General features: G+C 46.2%; 1 protein-coding gene across 1 annotated transcript; it reads right to left on the reverse strand.

The window, feature by feature from the left end:
• Positions 1 to 2,234: 2,234 nt before the first annotated feature.
• On the reverse strand, positions 2,235 to 5,732 carry IER3IP1 (immediate early response 3 interacting protein 1). Its single transcript, XM_041423582.1, has 3 exons — positions 5,564 to 5,732; positions 3,966 to 4,067; positions 2,235 to 3,108 (listed from the first exon to the last, which is right to left on the reverse strand). The coding sequence occupies exons 1-3, from the start codon at positions 5,652 to 5,654 to the stop codon at positions 3,053 to 3,055; spliced, it is 249 nt and encodes an 82-aa protein (XP_041279516.1). The 5' UTR covers positions 5,655 to 5,732; the 3' UTR covers positions 2,235 to 3,052.
• Between the last annotated feature and the right edge of the window lie 18,947 nt (positions 5,733 to 24,679).

Consider the following 24,679-nt stretch of genomic DNA (forward strand, 5'->3'; position numbering starts at 1 on the left):
AAATACCGGCCTCAGCCCGCAGCGGGCCTGCCGCCGGTCGGCGTCCGGCAGCCGCGACAGGCAGCGCGGGGGCAGCCCGCAGGGCCCTGAGGGCGCGGGGCGCACCGAGACGCGGGTATGGTTATAAATTATATAAATTACACCCGTTCTGTCAATTGTATCCCCTGTTACAGCCTCTTTGTCCTATAGATACAATATGTAATCATACCCTTTGTGGTATGATCATAAATCGTGTAAATTATATCCCTTATATCCTGTATGGACATGTTTATATCCGTAGCCATACACTATGGATATCCATAAACTGTTTATCAATTATACATCAATAATCTCTATATTGCGGATTTATTGTGCCCTGTATGGATATTATACATAATAGTGTATTCACATATCGATATGATGATATTTATATATATATATATAGACTTTATATACAAAAAGTTATATCCATATATGGATATATTATACCCATAATATACCCACGGTAACTAGTATATATTTATATAGAAATACATATCTACATCTTGGATATTAGGAAGAAGTTATTCCCATTATATATCTACAATTTAATGTTTTAAATTACATCCATAATATGTCCGTAGTTACAATGTAACATAATACATATTATTATATTACGCTCCAATTACTGTATCCGTATATTAATATATTTTATACCTATATTTATAATTCCACATTTATGTGCTTAAATATATTTTTGTAACATGAATTTTAATCTACAAACGCATGAATTTTATATATAGTTTTACAACTATTACCGAGGTGTACAGACATGTAATAACTTTATTTTGCACATTCCTTGTTTTCTGCGGTTTCATCCACAGAGCTGCTCCAGAGCTGCTGGAAGCCACGCCAGGGGACGGCAGCAGCGTGGTTATTCCCTGGCTGTCCCTGCACACCTGATCCTCGGCTGCTGCCCCACTTTGAATCCCGATTTTTCACCTGTCAGGTGGAGCTCGTCCCAGTTTTGCCTCCAGCATGGGATTCCCGCTGCTCCTTCTCCCTGCCCGTGTGCCTGCAGCCCCTCTGGAAGCACAGCAAGAAGGAGAACATCACTTTTCACACATTTTATTTCAAAGCTGCCGCCTGCAATCTTTAGTGCTGGCCTTTTTTTCAGTAAGGACAAATGAGGTTTTGGTGCAGAAATGGAGTTACGGCCTCGCTGTGCCTCCGATCGTTCAGCACTCAGTGCCACAGCCACGGAAACGACTGCCGCTTTTCCTTCCAATAAAACTTCATAGGGATACAACACGTTCCAGAGGCACATTGCCCCGTTTCCACCCAAGACAGATCTGTGAGAACAGCTCAGCCAGGCTGTACCCTCGTCACCTCTGACTGACACAGAGAAATTACTCCTAACAGATCCACAGGTTTTAAAATCTAAGGATCCTCAAGATCCTGTTCTGCCTCAGGACAGCGTTGCCACGTCTCCCTGGGTTTGCTACAGAAACCAAAATACAGCTCCACAGCAGAGATGATGTTGCCACGTGCCACGGGATGAGGAAAAAGTTACACATTTCATATAAGAGCGGTAGCTGGAACAGGATGGAGCAGAGTTTTGAGATATCCCCACTGTACCCAGAGAGAGAGAGTTGGGAAAGAGAGTGCTTGGAAATTCAGGATTTATTTACAAAAATCACAAGAAAAAAGGAAACAACATAAACCTCTCCTCCTGGATGTACTTTACTCTGCAAAAACCTGTGACTGACGATCATTAAATGCATTTACATGTTTTACAGATTCTTCTTCATATACAACAGCATATGCTTTAGTCATCAAGACGTCGGGAGAAAAGATGACTGACTAAGCTGCTTTAAAATAATGAAACTGCCAAGCTTCCCTTGGCCTCCCCTCTTTGAAGTCAAACATTTAGCAGAGGAACAGACAAAGGATTCTAACTTCTCTATAAAGATACATGAGAATCACCTTTCCCAATTCAGCAGTCTGAGACTAGACCGGTGGAGAGCAATTGGGAGCGTTCTGTTCCGCAGAACTGCGAAGTCACACACACAGCTGCACTTTCAAAGCTGTTAATGAAACAAATTATGGTGATGATGATGATGATGGTGGGGGGGGAGGAGCAGTAACAGAAGGGGCTGCAAATTTGTGGGTTTTTCCCACAGAAATGCATTTGGAAAGCACCTCCCATGGTACTCCCCTCCCACGTTTCCCAGGAAGCTCGGAATACAAACGGTTCCCCACTTCGACCACAGTGATCACCACGCAGAAGTTTAATACATATTTTAAAAAGTATAATAACAATTCTTGACAGAAAAGTAACAAATACTAATCACTAATATCCCCAAAGTTAACACAGAGTTACCCAGCTTTAGGTACAGCTTTTTTTTTCTTAATTTTTTTTTTTTTTTTAATTTTGCACTACAATTGCACCCATTTTCTACTGACTTTACCATCAGTATGAAATAGTGATTTGAAGACAAAAATCCCCAATCAAAGCAGGAAAATTCAGCTTTCAATGTTAACCTGAATCAGGACTTTACCCAGCTGATTTTATCTCCCTCCATATCACAGCTGGACTTCAAACCTTTATAACAAGTATTCTTTATGACACACTTTCAGAGCCTAATTCATATTCTCTTAAACAGTTCCATGGTAGCAATTGAAATGAAAACAAACACGTTTGTTGTTTTCCTCAAATTTAAAAACAAATTGGAGAGCGTACTGAAGGAAATTCATCCCTGAGTAACAAAGCATTTAAAAGCTGCATCCCATTGCCAGTCACTGCAACATCCTATGACATTTACTCTAGTAATTAATCAGCACTATGAACAGGCAGCAACAGAACTGGTCACAGTCCAATGTGTTTGCAGCGTCGTTGCATTGATCCCGTGATCCTGCTTAATGAAACTGCAAGGGAACATTAGGAAATGGGATACATAGAAACAGTGTCTTTTATTGTTTTAAGTTGAATGTCAGATTGACAGCTAAACCGTGCTGGATCCCAGGGAATTCAGAGCAGTGGTGGTCAGCAACTGGCTTCTTTGGATGTCCAAGGGGTTTCTACAGGGTGTCTTCAGCCGAACAGCAGGAGGAGAACAATGGTGATGGAGTTCAGGGCTATTAATGGCACTGCAGAGGGGCAAAAAAGAGAAGTTAATAGTGAAAATGTTGCTTTCCACATCACAAAATGACAGAACTTCATATAACCTTGGGAGAAGGAGCAGAAACAGTGAAAATTTTAGAAATACTTTTCATTTTCCGGTGTAAAGTTGGAACCAGTGGAAGGATCCAGGCTCAAAGACATCAGTAGAAAGCAACAGCAGAAATATTTTTCCACAGCCTGTTTTAACTATAACCCAGAGCCTTTAGATCTGTTTTCACTTCAACACAAATAACTCTTTCTCCAAATGAAAGTAAACTGTCTAAAATTCAGCTTATATCCTTGGCTTTACTGTGCTTTAGAATAAATGTTTTGGGTTTTACTCAGTGGTAGGCAAGACAGGTTAAGATTTGTTACTTCCTCTCTACCATCATCTACAAAATTACTTTTGTGTCCTTCATAATGAAGAACTGTCAGTAATTTACAAATTAAGTGTATTTTCTCCCCATCTTCTGAGGCAAATAAGCCTGGCTTGCCTTTCAGAAACCCTGGAATTACACTTCCCTCACAGGTACTTCCCACAAAGATGGATTTAGACAAAGTTAATGACACTAATTGCACACTTTGGTTCATCACCAAACTTCCTCCCAGCTGCCAAACTCTAAGGGAAGGCAAAAGCTCAGCAGGAGAAACCCAAGCCAGAGCCAGGGAATGTTTTTGCACTTTTACCAGAATCAGGGCACTTTAGGTGAGGCCTGCACCCTCTCACAGAGAGTCCAGCCTGGAGGAAGTATAGATTAGTGCAGAAACAAGACATTACAGATTGTAATAATAATAATAACAGTCAGCATAATCATAATAATAATAGTAAATACTGTGCCCTTACCTCTCATAACGGTTCGTATTGATCGAATGAGGTTTGTCAGCTGTGCTTTAATTCCTGGTTCCTCTCCAAATCCTCCAATCCCTTGATCGCTTCCCCAGCCAACTGGGTCACATAAAAACAGACACACACTTTAGGAAAAAAACCCCAAAACCACACAACAAATGCTGCAATTTTAACGAGCAGTCTATCCTGAATGTAGCTTATACTAACAGAGATAGACAGCCCAATCAGCCTTATTTCACAAGCATATTTTAATACAGGAGGCTGAAAGCTGTTAAACCTCACGTTAAGCCATGACAAATCCATGTTTCTGTAAAAAAAAACCTCACCTTTTTAATACATCACTGTTCCCTGCGTGCCCAGACTAACAGGTGAGTTCATCTGGGCTTAAAAAATAAAACAGCTGTCAAAATAAACCCTAAACCAACTGCAACCTGTTTGTAGTACTGAAAACAAAACAGCAAATAATTGCTGGGTGTCAAGTGATAATGCTTCAGCACTGAGAAAGGGGCCACAGGAGAGAAAAACGGCCAGCACAAATTCCAAAATCGGGGCGATGATTTTTGCAACTGCTGTAAAAAAATTTTTTTAAAATCTAGAACTTTTGAGGGAAAAAAACTGGGAACTTTTCTGAGTGTAGCAGAAGTCCTGAAGTTTTATGATGCCCAGATACAGCATGATGGGATCAGGGATGTGTCCAGGGATTTCTAAGACCTGCTGGTCACAGCCCTTACCATTTTGGGTAGGAGCAGCTCTCAACACACCAAGCTCCACTGCCCAAGCTGTGCGTTTCCCTCCCCAGAGGCCACTTTGGAGTGATTTTTGTTCTCCCTTTCTCCTCTCCCTGGCACAAAACTGAGGGTGGTGGGCGAGTCCTCTCTCAGCAGCCTTGCCAGCTGCTGCTTCCCACTGGGATGAGCCTGGAGCTATATTCCCAAGTCTCAAGAGGCTGACAAGTGGCTTCACCCATCCCACCAGCCCCACATCTCCCTTTTAATTCCAGCTGCTCGTCAGGAGAGCAAAAGAAAAGCCCAAACCCTAAGTGAGCAGATCCCTTGACACAAATCTAGCCGGGAGAAAGGGATGCCCTTCTGCACTCCTGCCAAAAATCCTGGCTCAGCCTGACGTGGAGAAGTCAGGATTCTCCACGCCAGTGAACTGGGAACCGTGGATCACTGGCGTTTTTTTCCCCTCCACGGCTTTGCAGATCTTTGTCAGTGGATTTTCTCTGTTTTGCAGAGCTTTGGCTTCTTTTGAAGGGCAAGGATGCCCAGCCCTGGGAATCCCACGCACCGAGAGTCGCCATCTCATCAAGAACCAGGCACCGCAAGAAAAATTAAACCTTTATACGACACCAAACACTCCGAGGCGCGGCACGAAGGGCGGCGAAACAGTTAAAAATGAACAGGGAAAAGGGACAATTACAGGGGGAAAAAAAAAAAAAAAAAAAAAAAAGAGACAAAGGTACGATTTATCCCCAAAGCCCAAACGCACCCCGATTCCCAAACCCCTCCCCCGCGCGCTGCTGCTCCCATCGGCAGGGAGCGGCGGCGGGGGCCGCGGCCACCCCCCCAGGCCGGGCGGCCCTCCCAGCTCACCGTGGCGGAGGAAGCGTTCCTCGTGCAGCACGGCCACGGCATTGACGATGAGGAGCGAGGCCTGCAGCAGCGAGTAGAGCGTGAACGCCATGGCCCGGCGGGGCGGAGCGGGGCGGGACCGGGAGCAGCACCGGGAGCGGGAGCGGGAGCGGCGCCCGAGAGAGACGTGGCGGGGCTGGGGGCGGAGCCTCGCCTCACGGCCGGGAGGGGCGGGGCTTTGATGGGCGTGGCCTCTCCGCTGCTGCCGCGCGTTGGGCGCGCAGAGAGGGGGCGTGGCGCTATGGGGCGGGACACATATGGGGCGTGGCTAGAAGCGCGCGGCCCAATGGGGCGTGGCTTTGTTGGGGCGTGGCCTCCCGGCGGCGCTGTTCCCGCCCCTGGAGGCGTGGCCTGAGGGGGGCGTGGTCTCGGCTGCCGGCAGCCGCGCGCGCCGTTGGGCTCCGCCGCGGATCCCTCGGGACCCCGAATCCCTCGGAGCCCCTCGGGTCCCGCGGAACCCCGTGGATCCCTCGAGCCCGTGGATCTCGCAGAGCCCCGTGGATCCCTCGGTGCCCCTGGGATTCCTTGGAGCCTCTTGGGTCCGTTGGATCTATGGATCCCTCTGGTCAATGGATCACTTGGATGCCTGTGGATCCCTCGACTCCGTGGATCTCTCGGAACGCCGTGGGACCCGTGGAGCCCCTTGGGTCCATTGGATCCGTGGATCCCTCACGGCCATGGATCCTTTGGAGCCCTGTGGAGCCCTCGAGTCCGTGGGTCCCTCAGAGCCCCGTGGGTCCCTCGGAGCTCCTTGAGTCTGTCGGGACCGTGGATCCCTCGGGTTCATGGATGCCTCAGAGTGCTGTGGTTCCATCAGAACCCCTTGGGTCCATTGGCTCCATGAATGGCTTCGGTCCATGGATCCCTTGGAACACCGTGGATCCCTTGGGTCCATTGGTCATTCAGAGACCTTTGGATCCCTTGGGTCCATTGATCTGTCAGAGCCTCTTGGGTTCACTGGGTCCATGGATCCCTCATGTCCATGGAGCCCGTGCAGCCCTGTGGATCCCTCGGGGCCGTGGATCCCTCGCATCCACATGGGTTCCTAGGAACCCCTTGGGTCCGTCGGATCCATGGATGCCTCGGGTCCATGGATCCCTCGGAGCCCCGTGGTTTTCTCAGGTCCGCGGGTCCTTCAGAGCCCCGTGGATTTCTCAGGTCCGTGGATCTCTCGGAGCTCCGTGGACCTCACAGCGCAGGCTGTGACATGGGAAGCTCCGCTCGCCGTGTAGCAAGTGGCCTTTGGATTCGGAGCGGGAGTAAGGCTCATCCTCATCCTCCTCCTCCGTCGGTAACGTGGTGTCTCCCGGCGGTGGAAGCTGGCAAGGAGACATCAGCCGGCGTGGGGCAGCCCCCGTGGCCATCCGTCATCAGCAGCCCAACACAAGTACAATTAATAAAAAACCATAAACACTGCACATGCAAAAATACATGAGTTTATACTTATATTTAGCCTTATGGACAGCGGGGTTTTCCCGTGTGTTTTCCAAATACATTGGCTTTCCTTCTATCCTGACTGAGGTTTCTAGCAGGAAGTCAGCCCAGATCCCAGATGCTGTTTGTCCAGCATGTAATGCTGCAGAGTCCAAAGCACAGTCCAAAAGAAAACTATTACCTTTTATAGGGGATTGATCACGGCATCTGGGCGGTTCTGCAGTCAAATCACAAAACAACCACAACTGGAGCTCAGGGATGCTGTATATACTGTTATAACTGCTGTAGTTACACACTTATCCCTGTTCTGTAGTTACACAGTTATCCCAGAGTAGTTATTGATGCACAAATAGACTTTTTTTCCCCTTCGCCTCTTTCAGTCCCATTGGCTGAAGGGGGTGATTTGCACAACCCCCCTGATTTTATTTCCCCGCAATTTCACAGAGCACAAGCCCCTTAACTCTGGATGGTTGGTGCTTTTATTACTCACTCAGGGCACAATGATTTGCATGACCACTTGGTGGTGGTGGTTATTAGATCCGAGTGCTGCAGTGGAGGTGACAACTTTGTGCTCAGTGTGGTGGACTGCAGAGACCCCATCTCGGTTCCCTGCCCTGCCACAGACTTCTGACACAATCTGGACCAATTACTCACCATTTATCAATATTGTGTCCCCATGCTCTGTGTGAAGATCCCCTCTCCAGCAAGTGATGATCTGATATTTCAATTAATTGATTGTCATGAGTATGTAATCAATAGATGGTCAGGTACCACGTGAATCAGCTGTGAATAAACCCACACCTCAGCTTCTTCTTGTGTTCATCTTTCCTTTCCAAAACACCCACCTTGGTACAGTCAGTGTCACAATATTGTGCATCTTAATAGTCATTACTATTAAATAACATTAGATTTTAATACTGGAACAAAGGTAAAGCACTCCGCCACCAGAAGCACAGCACATTTTCTTTACAATTTACCCCCAAAATTACTGCTATTGTACAAGGGAGATAGAGAATCAAGGATATTCATCAGAGTTCTGTCATCTGGTCAAAAGCATTTGTCATTTCAGCCTCAAAAAGGAGCATAGTCTCAATTCAGGGTAGTGACTAAAACATCTATTGCAGTTGCAGTGAGCTCAATATCTTTGAAGCCTGTACTGAAGTGTTTTCTTACATGAAAACTCATTGTTTTTCCCAAATGCTGGCTTTGGTTCTGAAAACTCTCATGTGTGTGATTAACTTCATAAGCCAGCGTTTAGTGGGAGCACTGGAGTGTAGTGGCACATGTGAACACACACTTCCAGGCTCAGTTCCAACACAGCTTCTCTATTTCTCATCTAGGTTTTTAAATTTGCTGTGACTGAAAAACTCCTAAAACCCATCATTTTAACATTTTACAGTTGAGCCATTTCTAGTATCCCAGGTCCTGCTTTCTTCCCTGCCCCCCAAATTTGTAGGGTTTATAATTCAAATAATCTTTTCCCATCTGTAAATAACAACAACAACAACAACAAAGCTTATCTTGAGTTTACCAAACTCCATACAGGCAGAGAAAGTCAATATTGGCCTGAAAAACTTCATCCTGAAGGTCACTACAAATTTTTAAGAAGTTCTGAGTGGTGACATGTGATGGTCTCACAAACAGAGCTGTCTTTTGTCCTCAGACATAACTTAGGGCATTCTGGCAGTGATTCTGTAATTAAATGCAGATGAATATGGGGTTCACTAACATAGATATCTAGTAATCACCATGATCAAGTAGCATTTCCTGAGCTCCTTCCTTACGGTATACAAGCTATAAATAAATAAATGCCAACCCCAGTGAAGAGCTAATGCTTAGAGTTATGGCCCTGAAAAAAAACCCCGAGGTTTTTGCAATAAGTACACAAGTTATGGCTTAGTATTTTTACCCATAATTAAGATGTATTTTGAAAGAGCAGCTGCCATCAAGCTGACATAAACTTGACATGATTTTCCCCTTAATGAAATCCATCATGGCAACTTAGCAACCACAGGAGTCTTATCTCTGAATCATGTTACGTGGTTGAAGGGAAAACCAGATAAAGTTGCTTGCATTAGAAGGAAAGGGGCATTTTTTTTTCTGTTTCATTAAGGTGTCGTGTTTCAGTACAGTAAATTCCCGTGGTGTCATCTGCAGGGTGCAGTCAATCACCATAAAGGAGAGTTTTAAACCACCTTACAGATGTCAAAGGATTAAACTTCAGGCTGGTGAAGTATTGTGAAGGCACTGGTGTTTTTCACTCTCAGTTTCTCGTTCAATATTTTCAGGCAGAGCTCATCTCCCTGGGTCTCACTGTCCCTTGTACTTAATGAGAAGCAAGCTTGTTGCATGGGAGATTTTGGGGTTAACTGAGTTTAATCCTGATGAGAAAATACCAGGACAAAGGAAGCTCTGTTATGACTTCAGCTCCTATACCCTTCACCTCACTTGCCACCACCATCTTCTGACTTTATTTTCTGAACTAGCATTAACCATTTCCTTCTTTAGGCACTGTACATACCCAGATACACACACATCAGTGAGAAAATGTTGTGGGCCCAGCAAAGTCTGTAAATTGATCCCAAGCAGTGAAGAAATGTATTTTTTTGGTGACAGGTTTTTTCCCCACTCCTATCATCAGTAACTTCATTAACTGAAAAACTTTGTGTAGGTGAAAAAAATTAGGTTCTTCATCTCAGCCTGGTGCTATAAATAAATCCAATAGCTAAATTTCACAGTTAGACTAAAGCCTTTGTCATCCCTCACTCATCACACCTATAGCACTGTCGAAGAGCTGTAAAGTTAATGGTGCATCCGACTGATGTAACACGTCCCTGGTAAGCACAAATTGAGTGACTGGTTTAATGTCCAGATGGGTTTTTTTTTTTTAAAAAAAAAAGAAAAAACACCAAAGCTGGGAATGCAGTAAGATTTTGTACATTTGGGACAATGTGTGTCTGGTCCTCACCTGTCAGCAGCTGTGTGCAGAAAAGATCCTTGCCTTTTCTGTGACTCATGGGTCACCTCTGCCCTTGCTTATTTGAGAAGTGAACAGCCATCCCTCCAAAAACACAGCCTGACAGCCTTCCTGAGATTTGAGAGGACATTAATAGGGCTTCATACACAAAAGAACTGCCTGGGGATTGAGGAACAAAAGGGAAAACCATGCACAATTCTGGACTTACACCTAAATTTATCGATGCTGTTTTCCTAAGTTACTTGACTCTGTAACCATAACAGCCTTTAAATGTCATTTGTTGCCTGGTTCTCTCTCTCTCACAGACACAGAAACAAACACACACATGCTGTTGCTCATCTTGCAGCCACCAGGAGTACAGAATGGTTATAGAATGGTTTGAGCTGGAAGGGATCTTAAAGATCATCTCTGTGACATGACATTTTCTATTATTATTGGCACTGTTTGTATTGCTTTTGCACTGGAATACACCAGCCCAGACCCAAATCCTGTCATGCTCAGTGCCATGCAGATATTTTTCAGAGGCAGGCATAGGGATTTTCCAATCCATGTCTGAGATGGAAGACAGTGGATATCTAAAGGAGGCCAACGTGGGGAGCGGGGCAGCAAGGAAACAAATGGATTTTTGCAAGGAATTACAAGTCTCTGCTTAGCCCTGCCTCACTGCTGACAGACGGGCAGGATTTTCAGGCATGGAGGCAGCTGGGAGTCTTAGGGAGGGATTTAGAGGATGGGGAAACAGCTCCATGAATTTTGAAAGGTGGGGGATTTAGTCTCTGTGCAGTGAGCAGCATGAGGAAAAGGCAGGGGGATTAAAGAGTGCGAGGAGAAGGGTGTCTGAGGCTGCTGCTACAGCAGAGGACAGGCAGGAGCAGCTCACTACACACGTGTGTGGAAAGAGGGAGGGAGACCCAGGGGACACCAACTCCCATGGGACAGAGCTGGTGTTTGCCACCACAGACTTGCACAGATGTGTTTCCACTGGACCAGGGAAAATGGTGCCAGTAGAAACATTCCGAGTGGGACTACAGCTAACATCAAAGGGCCAGGGATGGCTGGCATGTGCCCACAGCTTTGGAATCAGCTCTGTGCTTACAGAAAAGTCACCCAAGGAGCCCTTTTGGGGACAAACACGAGGAGCTGCAGCGGCGACCGAAGTCCGACCGCCTTTGTGGCACAGATTTTCCCTCAAGGCTGTGAAGTGTGGATCTGTGTGAGGCAGCCTCACCTTGCTGTGCCTGCCCCAAGTCTCTCTTTTCATAGGTGCCATGTAGACGAGGTGACACGAAGGTTTTGGTGTCCTGGTGTGTCACAATGGGGCCAGGCCTCCCACCAGCAGCTTCCCCAGGGGACGGTGGCCCCATCCAAGCCTGGAGATGGAGAAAGCTCACAGGCTGCAGCCTGGGGGTTCCCAACAGCAGCTAGCAAATGGCATGAAGCTGGAACAGGCTGGCCAGACCCAGGGATCACATTGATCCCTCTTGGAGCCAGATCCCAGCCCATCCTGATCCCTGGAGCCACCACCAGGATGAGAAGGACAGCCGGGCGAGCTGGTGTCACGCCAGACGCCATCAGTGCCCCAAAAGTCACAGCACTCAGCTTAAAGATTAATAGATGGTCTCTTTCTCCAGGCTGTAAAAGTGGGTGGGTAAAAACCTAATCACAGGCCTGGTGGCTCTGGAGGCTGCATGCTGTGCAATAATGCCAGCATTAGCAAGCTGGAGTCATGCAGATAATAGGGAGCCATGTGCAGAAGGTTAGCTCTCAGCATAAGGTCTGGGATTCTCAGTGAGTCAGAGGGATTGGGAAATCTTTGTAAAAATAACCAGAATTCCCCCTCCTGTATTTTCTCCCCATGACTCACCCCGCAGAAGAGAGGCAATATGAGAAAGACGTAAATCTCTGCAGTAAATTTTTAACACAACACGTCACAGAGAAAAGGTACATGTATCTGTGCTTTTTCTTCACTTCCATTAAAAACCTCAATTTTCCTGCATTTTCTAATACTTTTGTGGTATGAGTTCACAGTCCAGCACTTTGGTGGAGAAAATGAAGTGCAACATGTCAGTCCATCCTCTCAACTAGCACGCATCCCCTGAGTCCTTTATCCCCTTTTCTCTCCAGAAGGAAGCTGCAAATGGAAGAAGCTGTGGGCTGTCATTGCTCTGGTGCTGAATTGGGGGGTGTTGTCAAACGAGAAGCATCAAAAGTGGTAATTGTCTCTTCAGAGATGGCAAACTCTGGCTGGGCACGGGTTTTGCGTGTAAGAAATGTAATTTATGCACATCGGGCCAGTCAAATCCACCGTCGAAATCTTGTCAGAGCTGCAGCTTGCCACTGCAACTTTTTCCACCACCACAGGAGTTCTGAAGTCTTTGGAGGAATAATTTGATGTGCAACGCCTGGCACAACAGAAATGGAGAAAAACCAAATAACTGGGTGTCTGATGAGCATGAGGAGCTGTTGGTATCTTGAAGCCAAGTCAGCTAATGACAGAATGTCATTTATGGCAGCACAGAACTGATAGCTGGAGTAGAGCTGATTTAATTGATTACAGAGGTGACATATTCCTTTTTCCCTTAATCTTCTGCCTTTTATAAAACCACATTCTCTGACCTCATCACCCTGCTTCATTTGGCTAGATGCATTCAAAGTAAAACTGAACAATTTTTTTTTTTTGTTTGAAGAGACTCCTCAAAAGTTATCATTTACCCTCTTTTTATAGAAATAGAAGCCACAAGGAGAGTGCCTCTTTTTGTGACTTCAGGTGATTGAAAACAAGGAAAACATTGGCATTATTGAGGAATCAGGGGCTTGGTTGTCTTGAAAACTTAAATACATATCTATATAATTATCCCTATATATCAGTATTTCTATATATCTATATATACAGGTATACAGATACACATATAGGTATGGATATAGATAAAAGTATAGATGTAGATACAGATATAGATATAGGTAGATAGATATAAAAAATCTGCAGGTGGGGAGGATTTGGACCAGATAGAAAACAAACCCAGTGTCATTGCCCTAAATTGCTGTTACCCAAGCACCCACCCTAGTGATTCTCCAGCCCCTGCTATCCCATCCAGCTCTAGGCTGAGGGAGGAGCCTGGGAAGACCCCAAGAAGCCCCACTAGGGCTCGGCAGGCTGTTCCCACAGGCTGATCACTCTTGGCTGGAGCAGGAATTCATCCCTGCACACATTCCCATGGCAACCCTGGTTTCTCTCTTCTCCCATGACCTCACCTCCGGAGAACACTTATTGCCATGCTGAGGGCAACCAGCAGCAGGAGGCTTCCACTGAGGGACACCATGACTATGGCATAGGTGGAGGGTGGTGAACCTTGAAGAGAAATCACAGGTGAGTTTTGCCAACAAACAGCTCCAGGGAACTCAGCCTCTTGTGAAGGTACAGGTTGCTACAGGCTGAAAATACTGACAGTCCTCCTGCTCAAACCATGAGTGCAAGGGGGTGACCAGCTCTGTATTAGAGGGGTGATTCTGGAACCAATTTTTATTCAAAAATCTCACAGCTCAGGTAAATAACTTGTATGTCTTTATCTACCAAAGAGCAAAGCAAAACTGCTTTTCAGGACTGAGACTGAAATGCAGCCCCGTGGATCTCAGGGTGGGAAAGTCTGCCCTGCACTGTTAGACCACAAAGTCATTTCACATGTTATCCCTCTATTCATAGTAAAGCAGGATCCTGAACCTTCCTGCCTGTCTAGCCGGCACTTTCCATCCACTTCCACCTTTCCAATCTGTTTTTTTTACTCTTGTATGTAATTCCAAACATAAAGAAATGAACAGTGGCTTACATCCCTGCCTCCAAAGCTCCCACTCTTTCCTGCTGCAACCCCTCCTTTCAGTTCCACCATTCTTCCCACCCTAAACCCCGACAGAAGCATGTCTAACATGTCTGACTCATCCACTCCTTTTGAGCCCACTCAACACCCTGTATCCATAACCTGACAGACTTGGTTACATGCTCAGCAGTGTCACCACACAAATAAACACTGCAAAGCTGATTTTAAGTGCTGATGGAAACAAACAGGAGAGTAAAACACCTTCTTTCTGGACAATCACAGAGTTGTACAAATCTTCGCCACCAGCTTGGGCCATCCTGAAAAATCAGGCAAAGAGACAATCAGATCCCAGCTTAATGTTCAAAACCATCACATTTAGTTCAGATTCTTTTATTACACCTGAGTATTTCACTGTCTTCAATGTGAATTATCTTTAACTGGAGATTAAAGCAAGATGTGTTAAGGGATAGATCCAAAAGACAGAAGTTAATCCAACTCAAAAACCCTGAATGCTTCTGTTAAGGTAATGAGCTTCCACTGTCCTGAGTTTGACTTCATTTTTCTCCATGGCATCTAATCTTTAGAGAATCACAGAATCCCAGAATGGTTTGTGTTGGAAGGGACCTTAAAGCCCATCCAGTGCCACCCCTGCCATGGGCAGGGACACCTTCCACTGTCCCAGGTTACCCCAAGCTCCATCCAACCTTGGACACTTCCAGGGATGGAATTTTGGCATGGAACAACGACCCTACAGCACCGACAACACACTCTGACATATCTAGCTGATACTTTTGTCTATTCCTGGCCAATTTGCCCCCGGACACAGAGCCTTTCCTTTCACTGCTTCCAGAAGTGGTAGCTAAGTAATCTGTCCAGGTTTTGCCTCTTGTCAGTCAGTACCGACATTTTTATTTATGTGAATAAAATTAAATGTCAGCCCAGAATCTGCTCCAGGATGTTGTGTGAAATTTGCCCTGGAGAAATTCTCCCTTTCCCCAAGGAGAGCTGGACTCAGTGTTACTGAGAATGGAAAATCAACTTGCTTACTAGAGATTCCTCCAAGCCCCCAAAACACCAAATATTTTTGTCCCATCTGTAAGATGTCCGAAGGAAAACCTCAGTGTCACACTTGTGCTTAAAAAGAAGTCAAGAAAATACACCATGGAAATTAAAATATAAAGCAGAATTAGATTGCCCATTTGTGGATTACCTTGTGACTGCTGAAGATCCTGGTGTCAGCATCACACTGCTCAAACCTTGGCTGAAAGTAAAGCTGGTCCGAAGGGTTTCAGACTAATTGCTCACTTCATTTGCCTCTGTTGATTGCTTCCTTCTCTCCGTGGTTTTTATAGGGCAGGGTAATCTCTTCCGTGTTTAGACAATCAATAAAGTGTGGAGGTGGATCAAACAAGGCTTTACTCACCATCCTTTGGATAAGCAGTTATTTTCACAGCCTTTCTGGTGGAGCAGGAGGCACAGCTGGGCTCCGCCCAGGAGCCGGACAGGGCTCCCACAGGGCACGGAACCCCTCTGATGTAAATTAACTCCTCCAGCAAAACCACCTCTGTAGCTGGTGCCCAGGACTTGCTGTGTCCCAGGAAGGGTGCCTTTGGGTGTTCTCCAGAAGGCTGGGTGGGGAGGCCAGGTGTGGCTGCTCTCCAGGCAAGGGAAGCCCACCAGCTGTGACAAATCCGAGCTGTGTCCTCGCTGCCTGCCTGTTGCACGGTCTGACCTGGCTCTCTGCACTGAGAGGAGCCAGGCAGGAGCTCAAGGAGCTGTTGTTGAGCTGTCAAATGGGGATGGCCAGTTCAGGGCTTCAAAAGTGCCTCATTTTGGTGTTTCTTGCAGCCTGGCTTCCCTGCACCACGGGCAGGAGGAGAACACGGCTTTATCTCCAAAGCACCTAGCCCTTCCCATGCCTGTGTTAGAGAGGCCACTTCTGCTCAGCCTTGGGCCTCGTTCTGCCCTGCAGGAGCCCCCATTCCCTCTGCCAGGCTGGGGCTGAGCTGGCAGCTGCGCCGGGTTATCTCACGAGAGGCTGCGGTTCCTGCGCTCTGTGGTCAGAGAAGGAGTGGTGCTCCAGGGTGGAGAGCCTTTCTTCGTTAATGCAGGCACAAAGAAAACATTAATGGAGTCCATATTGGCAGGTATTTCAAAACAACAGAGATAGACTGGTTTTCCTGCTGTGCCTAGACAAATAGGTGCACAACAATTCCAGCTCCTCTTACGTCACCGTAGCAAACAGGACCCAAGCACCTCTCAGAGTCCCCGGGAGATTGTTTGGAAGGGTTTCAGGCATCCACAGTCTAGAGAATTCTAAAGAATTCACAGTCAACTAGAAGTCTAGTTGACCACAAGTGTGAATTTTCCTCCGTGGCTCAAGAAAACAGGGAATTAACTACATTAAATAGATTTTGCAGAGAGATGAACAGCAAAGAGCAGGCCTGCAGACATACACAGGAGTTTTTTCTCTTTAAGCCACACATCCACTCTTCATTTTGTGTCATCCATAGAGGACACCTGGTCTGTATGAACCTTCTCTCCCTCCTGCAGGGAATCACTGGACCTGTGTTTGGCTTGAAGCCTGAGCGAGCCACAGAAGAGTTCCTGAGCAGGGAGGACTTTGTATTCAGGCAGGTGCCAGCACTTTCCTTCTTTATCAAACAAAGGGAAAGATCAAATCAAGGCTGAGATTGCTTTGTGGAACCCATTTGTGATTTTTGAGTCTGATCCAAAGGTCACTGAAGTTAATGGGAATCTCTGCTGATTTCTCTGATATCCAGACCATGTTTCTAAAGAAAAAGCTGCTAAATAAACAGCAGACCTCACTCTTGAAAGCCACTGACCATCTGCTTGGTGAATCTACATGTCTTGTGCATGCCCAGTTTGAAGATGTAGTGGAAGCAACTGGGGTGTTCTTCTCTTGGGAATGGAAATTCACTTTTATTGAACTTTCAGAGACAATAAGAAAAGAAAAAAAAAATCAATTGATGCCCTCAATATTCCTGAAGGTGAATAGTCTTATTTAAAAAAAAAAAATTAATATGTGAATAAATGTTCCTTTTTTCTTTTTTACCCTGGTGTCACCTGCCCCCAAACTCATTTTTGTGGAGAAGCTTGAGATCACAGTATGGGGAGCTGTGGAGGAGGAGGAGGAGGGGGCAGCCCTTTCCTGCAGAAACACCTTGTCTCACGTGGCTTGGGTGCAGTTCCACCACTGAAAACTGCCATCACAGATAACAACAACCCCAGTGAGACCAGGACAGGCAGCCAAGTGTGCACAAGGCCAGAGGGACACACGCCACAGGTCGTGAGGATGTGAGCTGTATGCAAGGACAGAGCTCCTCAGCACCACTGCAGGTCTTTAACCTGCTCTGGGACTTATTAGTGAATACTTGGCTAGCACTTTGGAGGTCAAAAAATTCACATATGGGGGTACACATCAAGGATAATATTATTATAATGGAAAAAAAGCCCTCTCAAAATTGTACTGAATTATCCAAGGCAGTTGGGTAAAACAGTGTCCAAATGCCTTTTCAATTATAGAATCACAGAATCATATGGGTTGGAAGGGATCTTAAAGCCCATCTTAAAGTTCCAGGCCCCTGCCATGCTCAACTGGGCATAAACTCCGTGGACAAACCTCATGGAGGAAAGAAAAGCTGCAGGAGGTGATAGGAAAACAGGGGTATGTCCTAGAGGAGCTCTCCCAAGAGCTTTTCTTTGCAGAGTGATTCTGCTTTAAAAGCCAGCAGGGTGAAAGTTTTTATCAGAAGGTCAGGGAAAACACTTCACTTTGTGTTAATTCCTGGGTGATAAAATCTGAAAAACACAGGTTTTCTGAGGAGGAGCTATCTTTTGTGCACTGCTAAATTTATACCAAATCTTTGGCACAGCTGCCTCAAGTCTTCCACTACATAAAAATTGTGAAATAGGAAAAATAACCCTGAGGAAATCTGACCTATGAAAGGCATAGGAATTTACTTAATCAGTAATACAAAAGAAAAGGTGTAGTGATTTTTTTTTTGCTATTAATAAGCAAAATTATCCTACTTGCCATACCCAGTTCAGACAAAACTTCATCTTTTCTGTAACACCTTGAAGAAACCTATTCTGTCAGAGATACCTTTTTTCATAATCATCAAGGTATTTATTCCAAGGTATTTATTCATCAGTGTGATCATTCTCAAAAGCAGTAAATGCTCAGATATGCTGTCTGCTTCAAAAGAGTTGTTCATGACTCACAAGGCCAGGTTGGATGTGGCTTGGAGCAACATGAACTAGTGGAAAATGTCCTTGCTGATGGCAGGGGGTGGCACTGGATGAGCTTTAAGACCCCCTCCAACCCAAACCATGCCAGAACTGTGCAGATTGCAGCTTCCATTCCACAGCAAGGTCAGCAAAAGGTAGAAAGGGTCTTTGAGGGAGATGGCTTGAAGGCACGTAAAATTTTGGTCCTGAGAGAAGGACCAAATTACATTTCCTGGAATGAGGGAAAGCACATATCTTCATCCTTTTGCTTGGTGCACTTCTTCACCAACACAAATAGCTGTGCTAAAGCAGCTCAGAAGGAAACAATGCCCTAGGTCCTGGAGCAGCAGCAGCACATCTGGAGGACAGAGCCCACCTGGGAGGTGCTGTGGGCAGTTCATGGACACACAGCTCTGCAGGGTAAAAAGCAATACGCCCATTCCATTTGGAAACCCAAACCACAGCTCGGTGTGCAGCCTGTGCTGTGGGTTTTGCCACACTCAGGGGATTTTGGTGTCCAGAAGGCTAAAACTGAGGCCTGTGAGACTGCTGTTACCCTTTGCCTCTCTTGTGATTGCAGCTGTAGAGCGACGTTTGGTCACTTACGCAGGTTTCTTCAAGGTGTTGACAAGCTGCACGTCACATGCTAGAAAAGCTGAGTGTTTATTTTCCACACCAACACGTCATTCATTTTGTGCTAAGGGCAGCAGCAGTGCTGCTCTGGGTGAGCAAATTAACTGGGACTGGGACTGTCCCCAGGTGGCACTGGGGACCACGGCACTGCCACCTTCCAGCTCAGGGGGGCCACGTCCAGAGTGCCACCAGGACAGGCTGGGGGGACTCCCCAGCTCCACAGCCATGCTGGGATGTGCTTCCTAGTGGGCTCCAACACAACCCTGCCAAGGCCACTGCAGAGAGGTAGCTGAGTGCAAGTCAATTTGTGTAGACACAGGGTATGTGTGCTGTGGGTACAACCACAGCAGCTACTGGGAAAATCTTCCAGTATCCTTTTTTTTAACTTTTATTTGTGATGCCAGCTGGTGGAAAGGTTGAGTTGGTGAAACACAGCAGTGTTTAATGGGATCCTTTTCACTTTAATGTGTACAAGCTTTGCCACAAGAGGAAAGCAAACAAAAAGCAACTGGTGATAAGGAGCTTCCATGGATATTTATCAAAGTGATTTGTTTAGGTGGAGGCCTTCCTTTATTTGTTTTCTAGAATCATGTTCTTGATCTTTATCAGCAAGAGGAATTATTCTTTAGTTCAAAACACCTCATTCATGCTTAGTTCTGAGATATATGTTCCATCACAGCCTTTGCCATTGTGGTCTGTGAATCAGCTGCCAACCAGGCAAATGGTGCTTCCATTTCCTGAGTGGGCATAAATAACCAAGTGGAAATTGGACATTTCGAGTCTGCGTGTTCCGTTTGAAGTGCATTTTTTTGCCTATTAATTTGTGTGAGCTGTGCATTTAATGCATTTAATGCACGGCTCCACAACTGCACCAGCACTGGCTGTGCTCTGGAAAATCCCTGGGGAACACAACGTCCTGAACACTGCTGGGCTGGGAGCAGAAAACAAATAAATCTGCTGTAGGTGCTTTGTGTCGTCTCCTGAGCCTGGTTCTCAAATGGTGAGGGACAGCGAGGGCTGCTCTGCACGCCTGACCACATCCAGGAGCTCTGGCACTCAGCAGCCATTAGGGAGGTAATTTCTTATTGAGCAACAGGATTGCTTTATGTCTGGGCAAAACTTTTGATCTATAGTGGTAAGAGATTTTACCACCACCCTGCAGTGGGGTTCATTCATCACACAAAGCAGCACTGTGTCACTCCGTGCATTAATCTGTAGAGTATCCTGTACCCTAAGTATTCTGTGCAGCTAGTTCTGCACCTCATAAAGGATGCTCCTGATTGGGAAAAGGTGTATGAAGGCTACAGAGCTATGGGGCTGCTCATGTTGGAGGGATGACTACAGCTTAATCTGGAAAAATGACAGCCAAAAAGGCTAGATAGGTGCCTATGAAATCATGCCAGGCAAGGAGAAAGAGGACAGGGATGGCCAGTAGTCAACAGGCAATTTGTCTCATCCAGTACAAGAAGCCCAGGGCATAAAATGAGGCTAAATTTGGCAGCTCAAATCATCAGAAGCTGGTTTTCTCTATTTTCCCCGCAAGCTGTATTTAAGCTGTGGAGTTTATTGTCACAAGATACTGTAATCTGCTAAAAGTGTGCCTAGGTCTTAAAAAATCACTGGTTGTGTTTGTGGAAGAAAAAAAAAAATCCATTGAGGGTTACTAAAAGCAAGACATCATGTCTAGGTCAGAAAACCCATGAGCAGTAAATCATTAGTAGCTAAAACAATATTCTGGGCACATATCTCTAATTGCTGGTGTGCTTTCACAAAGTAACTGATTTCCTTTGTTCCTGGGAACAGGCTACTGGTACAGGTGAAAATTTGAACTGCCCTGGCCCAGCTTTTCTGGTGGTTTTGCTGGCTTGGTTTTTTTTTCCCACACCACAAAAGCCTTGATTCTCTTGGTTCCGTCAGCCTTGTCATCTCTCCTAACACCAGAGCAAACTGTGCAGGGTAGGGCATGAAAACAAGGCTGTGCCCTTCCTTCCCTCCCTCCCAGCTCTGCCAGCTGCACCAAGGAACTGCAAAGCCAGGTGATTTAATCTCACAGGAATTTGCTGGGAGTTTGCTGGGAATATTGAGAGAGCAGCTCTGCTGGGCACAGCTAAAAACACTTTTGGATGCTGGTGGTGCTGTCGTGGTGTGGGAGAACCTTTGGGTTTGGGACCAAGACCTTCAGCAAGGAGGTGGATCCACTCAGGAAAGCTCTGACAACCAGGGTGCTGCAGGTCAGCAAGGAAGGTCCTTCCATTCAGCTGCAGTCTTCAAAATCGACTAACTGCCTTTATTTCTGTGGATCCACAAGGCACGTCCCGGAATTGTACTAAATGTGCTTCTTCTGAGCGTTTTCAAAATAACCAGAGGCAGAAATTTCTGCCATGAAACTCTTCAGCATATTATTTGTGAATGAAAATACTTCTAAAAAGACATTACTGGGGATAAATTTCCCAGCTGTGTTCTTCAGTGGACGAAGCATGGCATTAAATTACAGGGAAGCTCAACTATTAGCTCATACTTTTCTTTTTTTTTTTTTTTTTTATTATAGACTTTTTATCCACATGAATGATAAAGAAACTACAACAGAGTTAAATACCTTTTTTGATAACAGTGATTATATTCTTAATTACACTCAATATTAAATTGTAAAATATTTCCAGAGGAGTACAATCGTAATTCATACAGCAGGCAAAATACCAGAGGGGTGAAGGGACGAGGGAGAGGGGTGTGAGAATCTCCAGACTGCTTTTAAAAAGCTCTGTGTATGGCTAACGCTGCTCTATCTGTCCATCCATCTGTCCACCTGTCCATCCAAACGTGGTTCTGGCCCATTTGGTGAGACGTTCATTTCCTTTCATAAAACAATCACTATTCCAAAGCAAAAGGTGAACTGGCAGATGTTGTCAGTGTCTGTGGCATTGAAAGGACCAGCAGTTCCTTTCACAGCTTATCTGCACGATTCAAAAGCATTTTTTTTTTCCTATCAAGCTCAATAGTCCTTCTAAAAACACAAAGACTTAAACTTTGGTACCACCAAAAAAAAAAAAGAAAAAAAAAGAAAAATATCAAGGACAGGCATTTTTTTGTTGTTTTGTGTTTACTAATAAATGGCTGCTACATTCTATTTGACATGGTTGTCCATGATACTATGAGGTCACTTGTCCTTAGGTTCAGAGGAACCTGATTTTTTTTTTTTATTTAGATCCCCAAACACTTCCATTTCACAGTCTATATACAAGTCAGGTTTTCTGACTGGGTTATAACTTATAAGGTAACAGCTGCAAAAGCTCCTGTGCTTCTGGGAGTGGCAAAAAAAAAAAAAAAAAAAAAAAAAAAAAAAAAAAAAAAAAAAAAAAGAGAGAGAGAGAGACAGAAAGTGTTATCAAAATTAAGCCAAAGTTTGAGACAGTAACAGAATTATGACATTTGTTTACAGGCCCTGGGAAAGGGACACACGTAGGTCACCTGCTCTAGCGGCATCCCCTGAGACTGACAGTGAGCACCTGCGGGGTCACATGGAAATATTGGCAATAACCAATAATTGATGAAGTGAGAAATTTAACTGCCTGCAGTGCGATCAAACGCATCCAGATCTGCTGTGGGAAGGACCAGAGGGCAGGAACTGAGGGGTTTCTCTGCCAAACAGAGAGTCTGAAGCGCCCGGGAGCGCTGCGCGGGCAGGGATGCGCAAACACCTTTCCTCCCGAGGAGACTTTTCCTTCTTGGCACATCAAGGGCACGAAACTCCTTCTGCACAACACAGCCGCGCTTCTCCGCCTGGCTGGTCCAGCTTAGCACTTAAGCAGCAGCTAATCTTTCAAAAGCACCGGGGCTGCGAGGGGACATCCCCGTTTTCATCCCCGCTGGAAGCTGGAGCAGCGTGTTATCAACATTAAGCCAAAGTTTGAGACAGTGACAGAATTATGACATTTGTTTACAGGCCCTGGGAAAGGGACACACGTAGGTCACCTGCTCTAGCGGCATCCCCTGAGACTGACAGTGAGCACCTGCGGGGTCACATGGAAATATTGGCAATAACCAATAATTGATGAAGTGAGAAATTTAACTGCCTGCAGTGCGATCAAACGCATCCAGATCTGCTGTGGGAAGGACCAGAGGGCAGGAACTGAGGGGTTTCTCTGCCAAACAGAGAGTCTGAAGCGCCCGGGAGCGCTGCGCGGGCAGGGATGCGCAAACACCTTTCCTCCCGAGGAGACTTTTCCTTCTTGGCACATCAAGGGCACGAAACTCCTTCTGCACAACACAGCCGCGCTTCTCCGCCTGGCTGGTCCAGCTTAGCACTTAAGCAGCAGCTAATCTTTCAAAAGCACCGGGGCTGCGAGGGGACATCCCCGTTTTCATCCCCGCTGGAAGCTGGAGCAGCCTGAGGAGCGCATCCATCCTTCCCGCCCTCGCCAAAGGCGCAGCGAATGCTCGTGCCGGGATGCTGGGATGCCAGCACCGTCCTTGCAGCGACTGGGAGCTGCGGGAAGCCCGGCGGTGGGAGCAAAGTGCTCCTCTCCTCCTGTTCTGCCATCCTCAGGCAGGTTTTTTTGGCGCGGCGGGCAAGGCGCCGGGGCAGGAGCTGCTCCTGGCCGGGGGAGGCTGTGCTGTGCCACTGGGTTTGTTTTAAATCAGCGCTCACATTGCTGCGGGCTCGATTGGAAAACGCTGGCAGTCAGTGTGTGAGTGTGCACAAGAGGCAAAAGAGACCAGCTCGGTGCTGAGAGTAATCTCCTGATCTCAGCGGGCCACAGATTGTGGTTATCTGGTTACTCTGTACTTACTCCTACTGCTTTTGTTTTTAAGAATCTGCTTCTTCTACAGCTCAGGCAAACCTCTGTCATCTCTACTATCAAGCCCTTCACAGATGTCCCAGACTCTCTTGAATACCTCTACTTTGTGCATTACTGAGATCTCCGTGTATGAGTAGCTCTTCTTTTTCTAATCCCCCTACTTCTCCTCGGGGATTTTTTTAGCGAATCCACAAGCCAGATTTTGTGGCATAACACAGTAGCAGGGCTACCAGCTTTTGGCATCTGTCTCCAATCCCTAATCTTCTTGTTTCACCAGGAAAAAAACCAAGAGAATGTCATTTAAATGCTAATACTTCAGCACCCAAAACTGGAATCTCCCAAGCCACTGATGATGGAGGCGGTTTTTCTACTATGAACCCTTCTAATACACTGAAAAATGTAGTGTTTGGTTTAGGAAGGCCCTGCAGGATAATTACCTTCTGTAGGACACTGAATTATGGAAACACAGTCAGTGGGGTTCTGTGAGGCTCCCAAAAATATGCTGATATACTGCTTTTTCCTGGAGCTAAAGGAGTTCCATTAAGGGCAGAAAAACTCCTCCCTACCTGGAGCGTGAACATTTTTTTTGCACTCTGAATGCCAAGGTGTTTCCCTCCTTCCACTGAAGGTACGTTGACCTTGGTGACACTTTTCAGTGTCAGGAAAAGCACAAGCTCAGGCAGTTAAGAGCCATGGAATGGTCTGGGTTGAAAAGAACCATAAAGATCCTCTCATCCTACCCCTCCCATGAGCAGGACACCTTCCACTATCCCAGGGTGCTCAAGCCCCATCCAGCCTGGCCTTGGACACTTCCAGGGATGGGGCAGCCACAACTGCTCTGGGCACCCTGTGCCAGGGCCTGCCCACCCTCACAGGGAAGAATTTCTTCATAATATTTAATTTAAAGCTCCCAGATTGAAGCCTTTGTCCTGTCACTGCAGGACCCACGGGTCAGCTCCCAGCACTACATCCCTCCCCAGTGAAGCCTCGTAATTCCTGCCAGATGTAATTTATCAGCTTTAGACTGCAGCTCAGCACCTGCACAGAGAGGGCTTTGGGACCAGAACCAGCCACCTCAAACAACAGAACAATCCTCTCAATTCCTGCAGGGGCTGCAGAGGAGCACAGGCAGCCAGGTCAAGTGGAATGAATTCTCTTTTTCACAAGCTCACCT

This window comes from Onychostruthus taczanowskii, unplaced genomic scaffold, assembly GCF_017590055.1.
Source record: "Onychostruthus taczanowskii isolate IOZ18803 unplaced genomic scaffold, ASM1759005v1 scaffold79, whole genome shotgun sequence".
Classification (NCBI taxonomy): Eukaryota; Metazoa; Chordata; class Aves; order Passeriformes; family Passeridae; genus Onychostruthus; species Onychostruthus taczanowskii.

What these genes read in the sequence shown, in the direction of transcription:
- IER3IP1 (XM_041423582.1), bottom strand. Translation starts at nt 5,654, where the DNA reads ATGGCGTTCACGCTCTACTCGCTGCTGCAGGCCTCGCTCCTCATCGTC. An exon ending in GGAACGCTTCCTCCGCCACG is followed by an intron (nt 4,068 to 5,563) that starts GTGAGCTGGGAG and finishes TATGTGACCCAG; the next exon opens with TTGGCTGGGGAAGCGATCAA. An exon ending in AATACGAACCGTTATGAGAG is followed by an intron (nt 3,109 to 3,965) that starts GTAAGGGCACAG and finishes GCCCCTCTGCAG; the next exon opens with TGCCATTAATAGCCCTGAAC.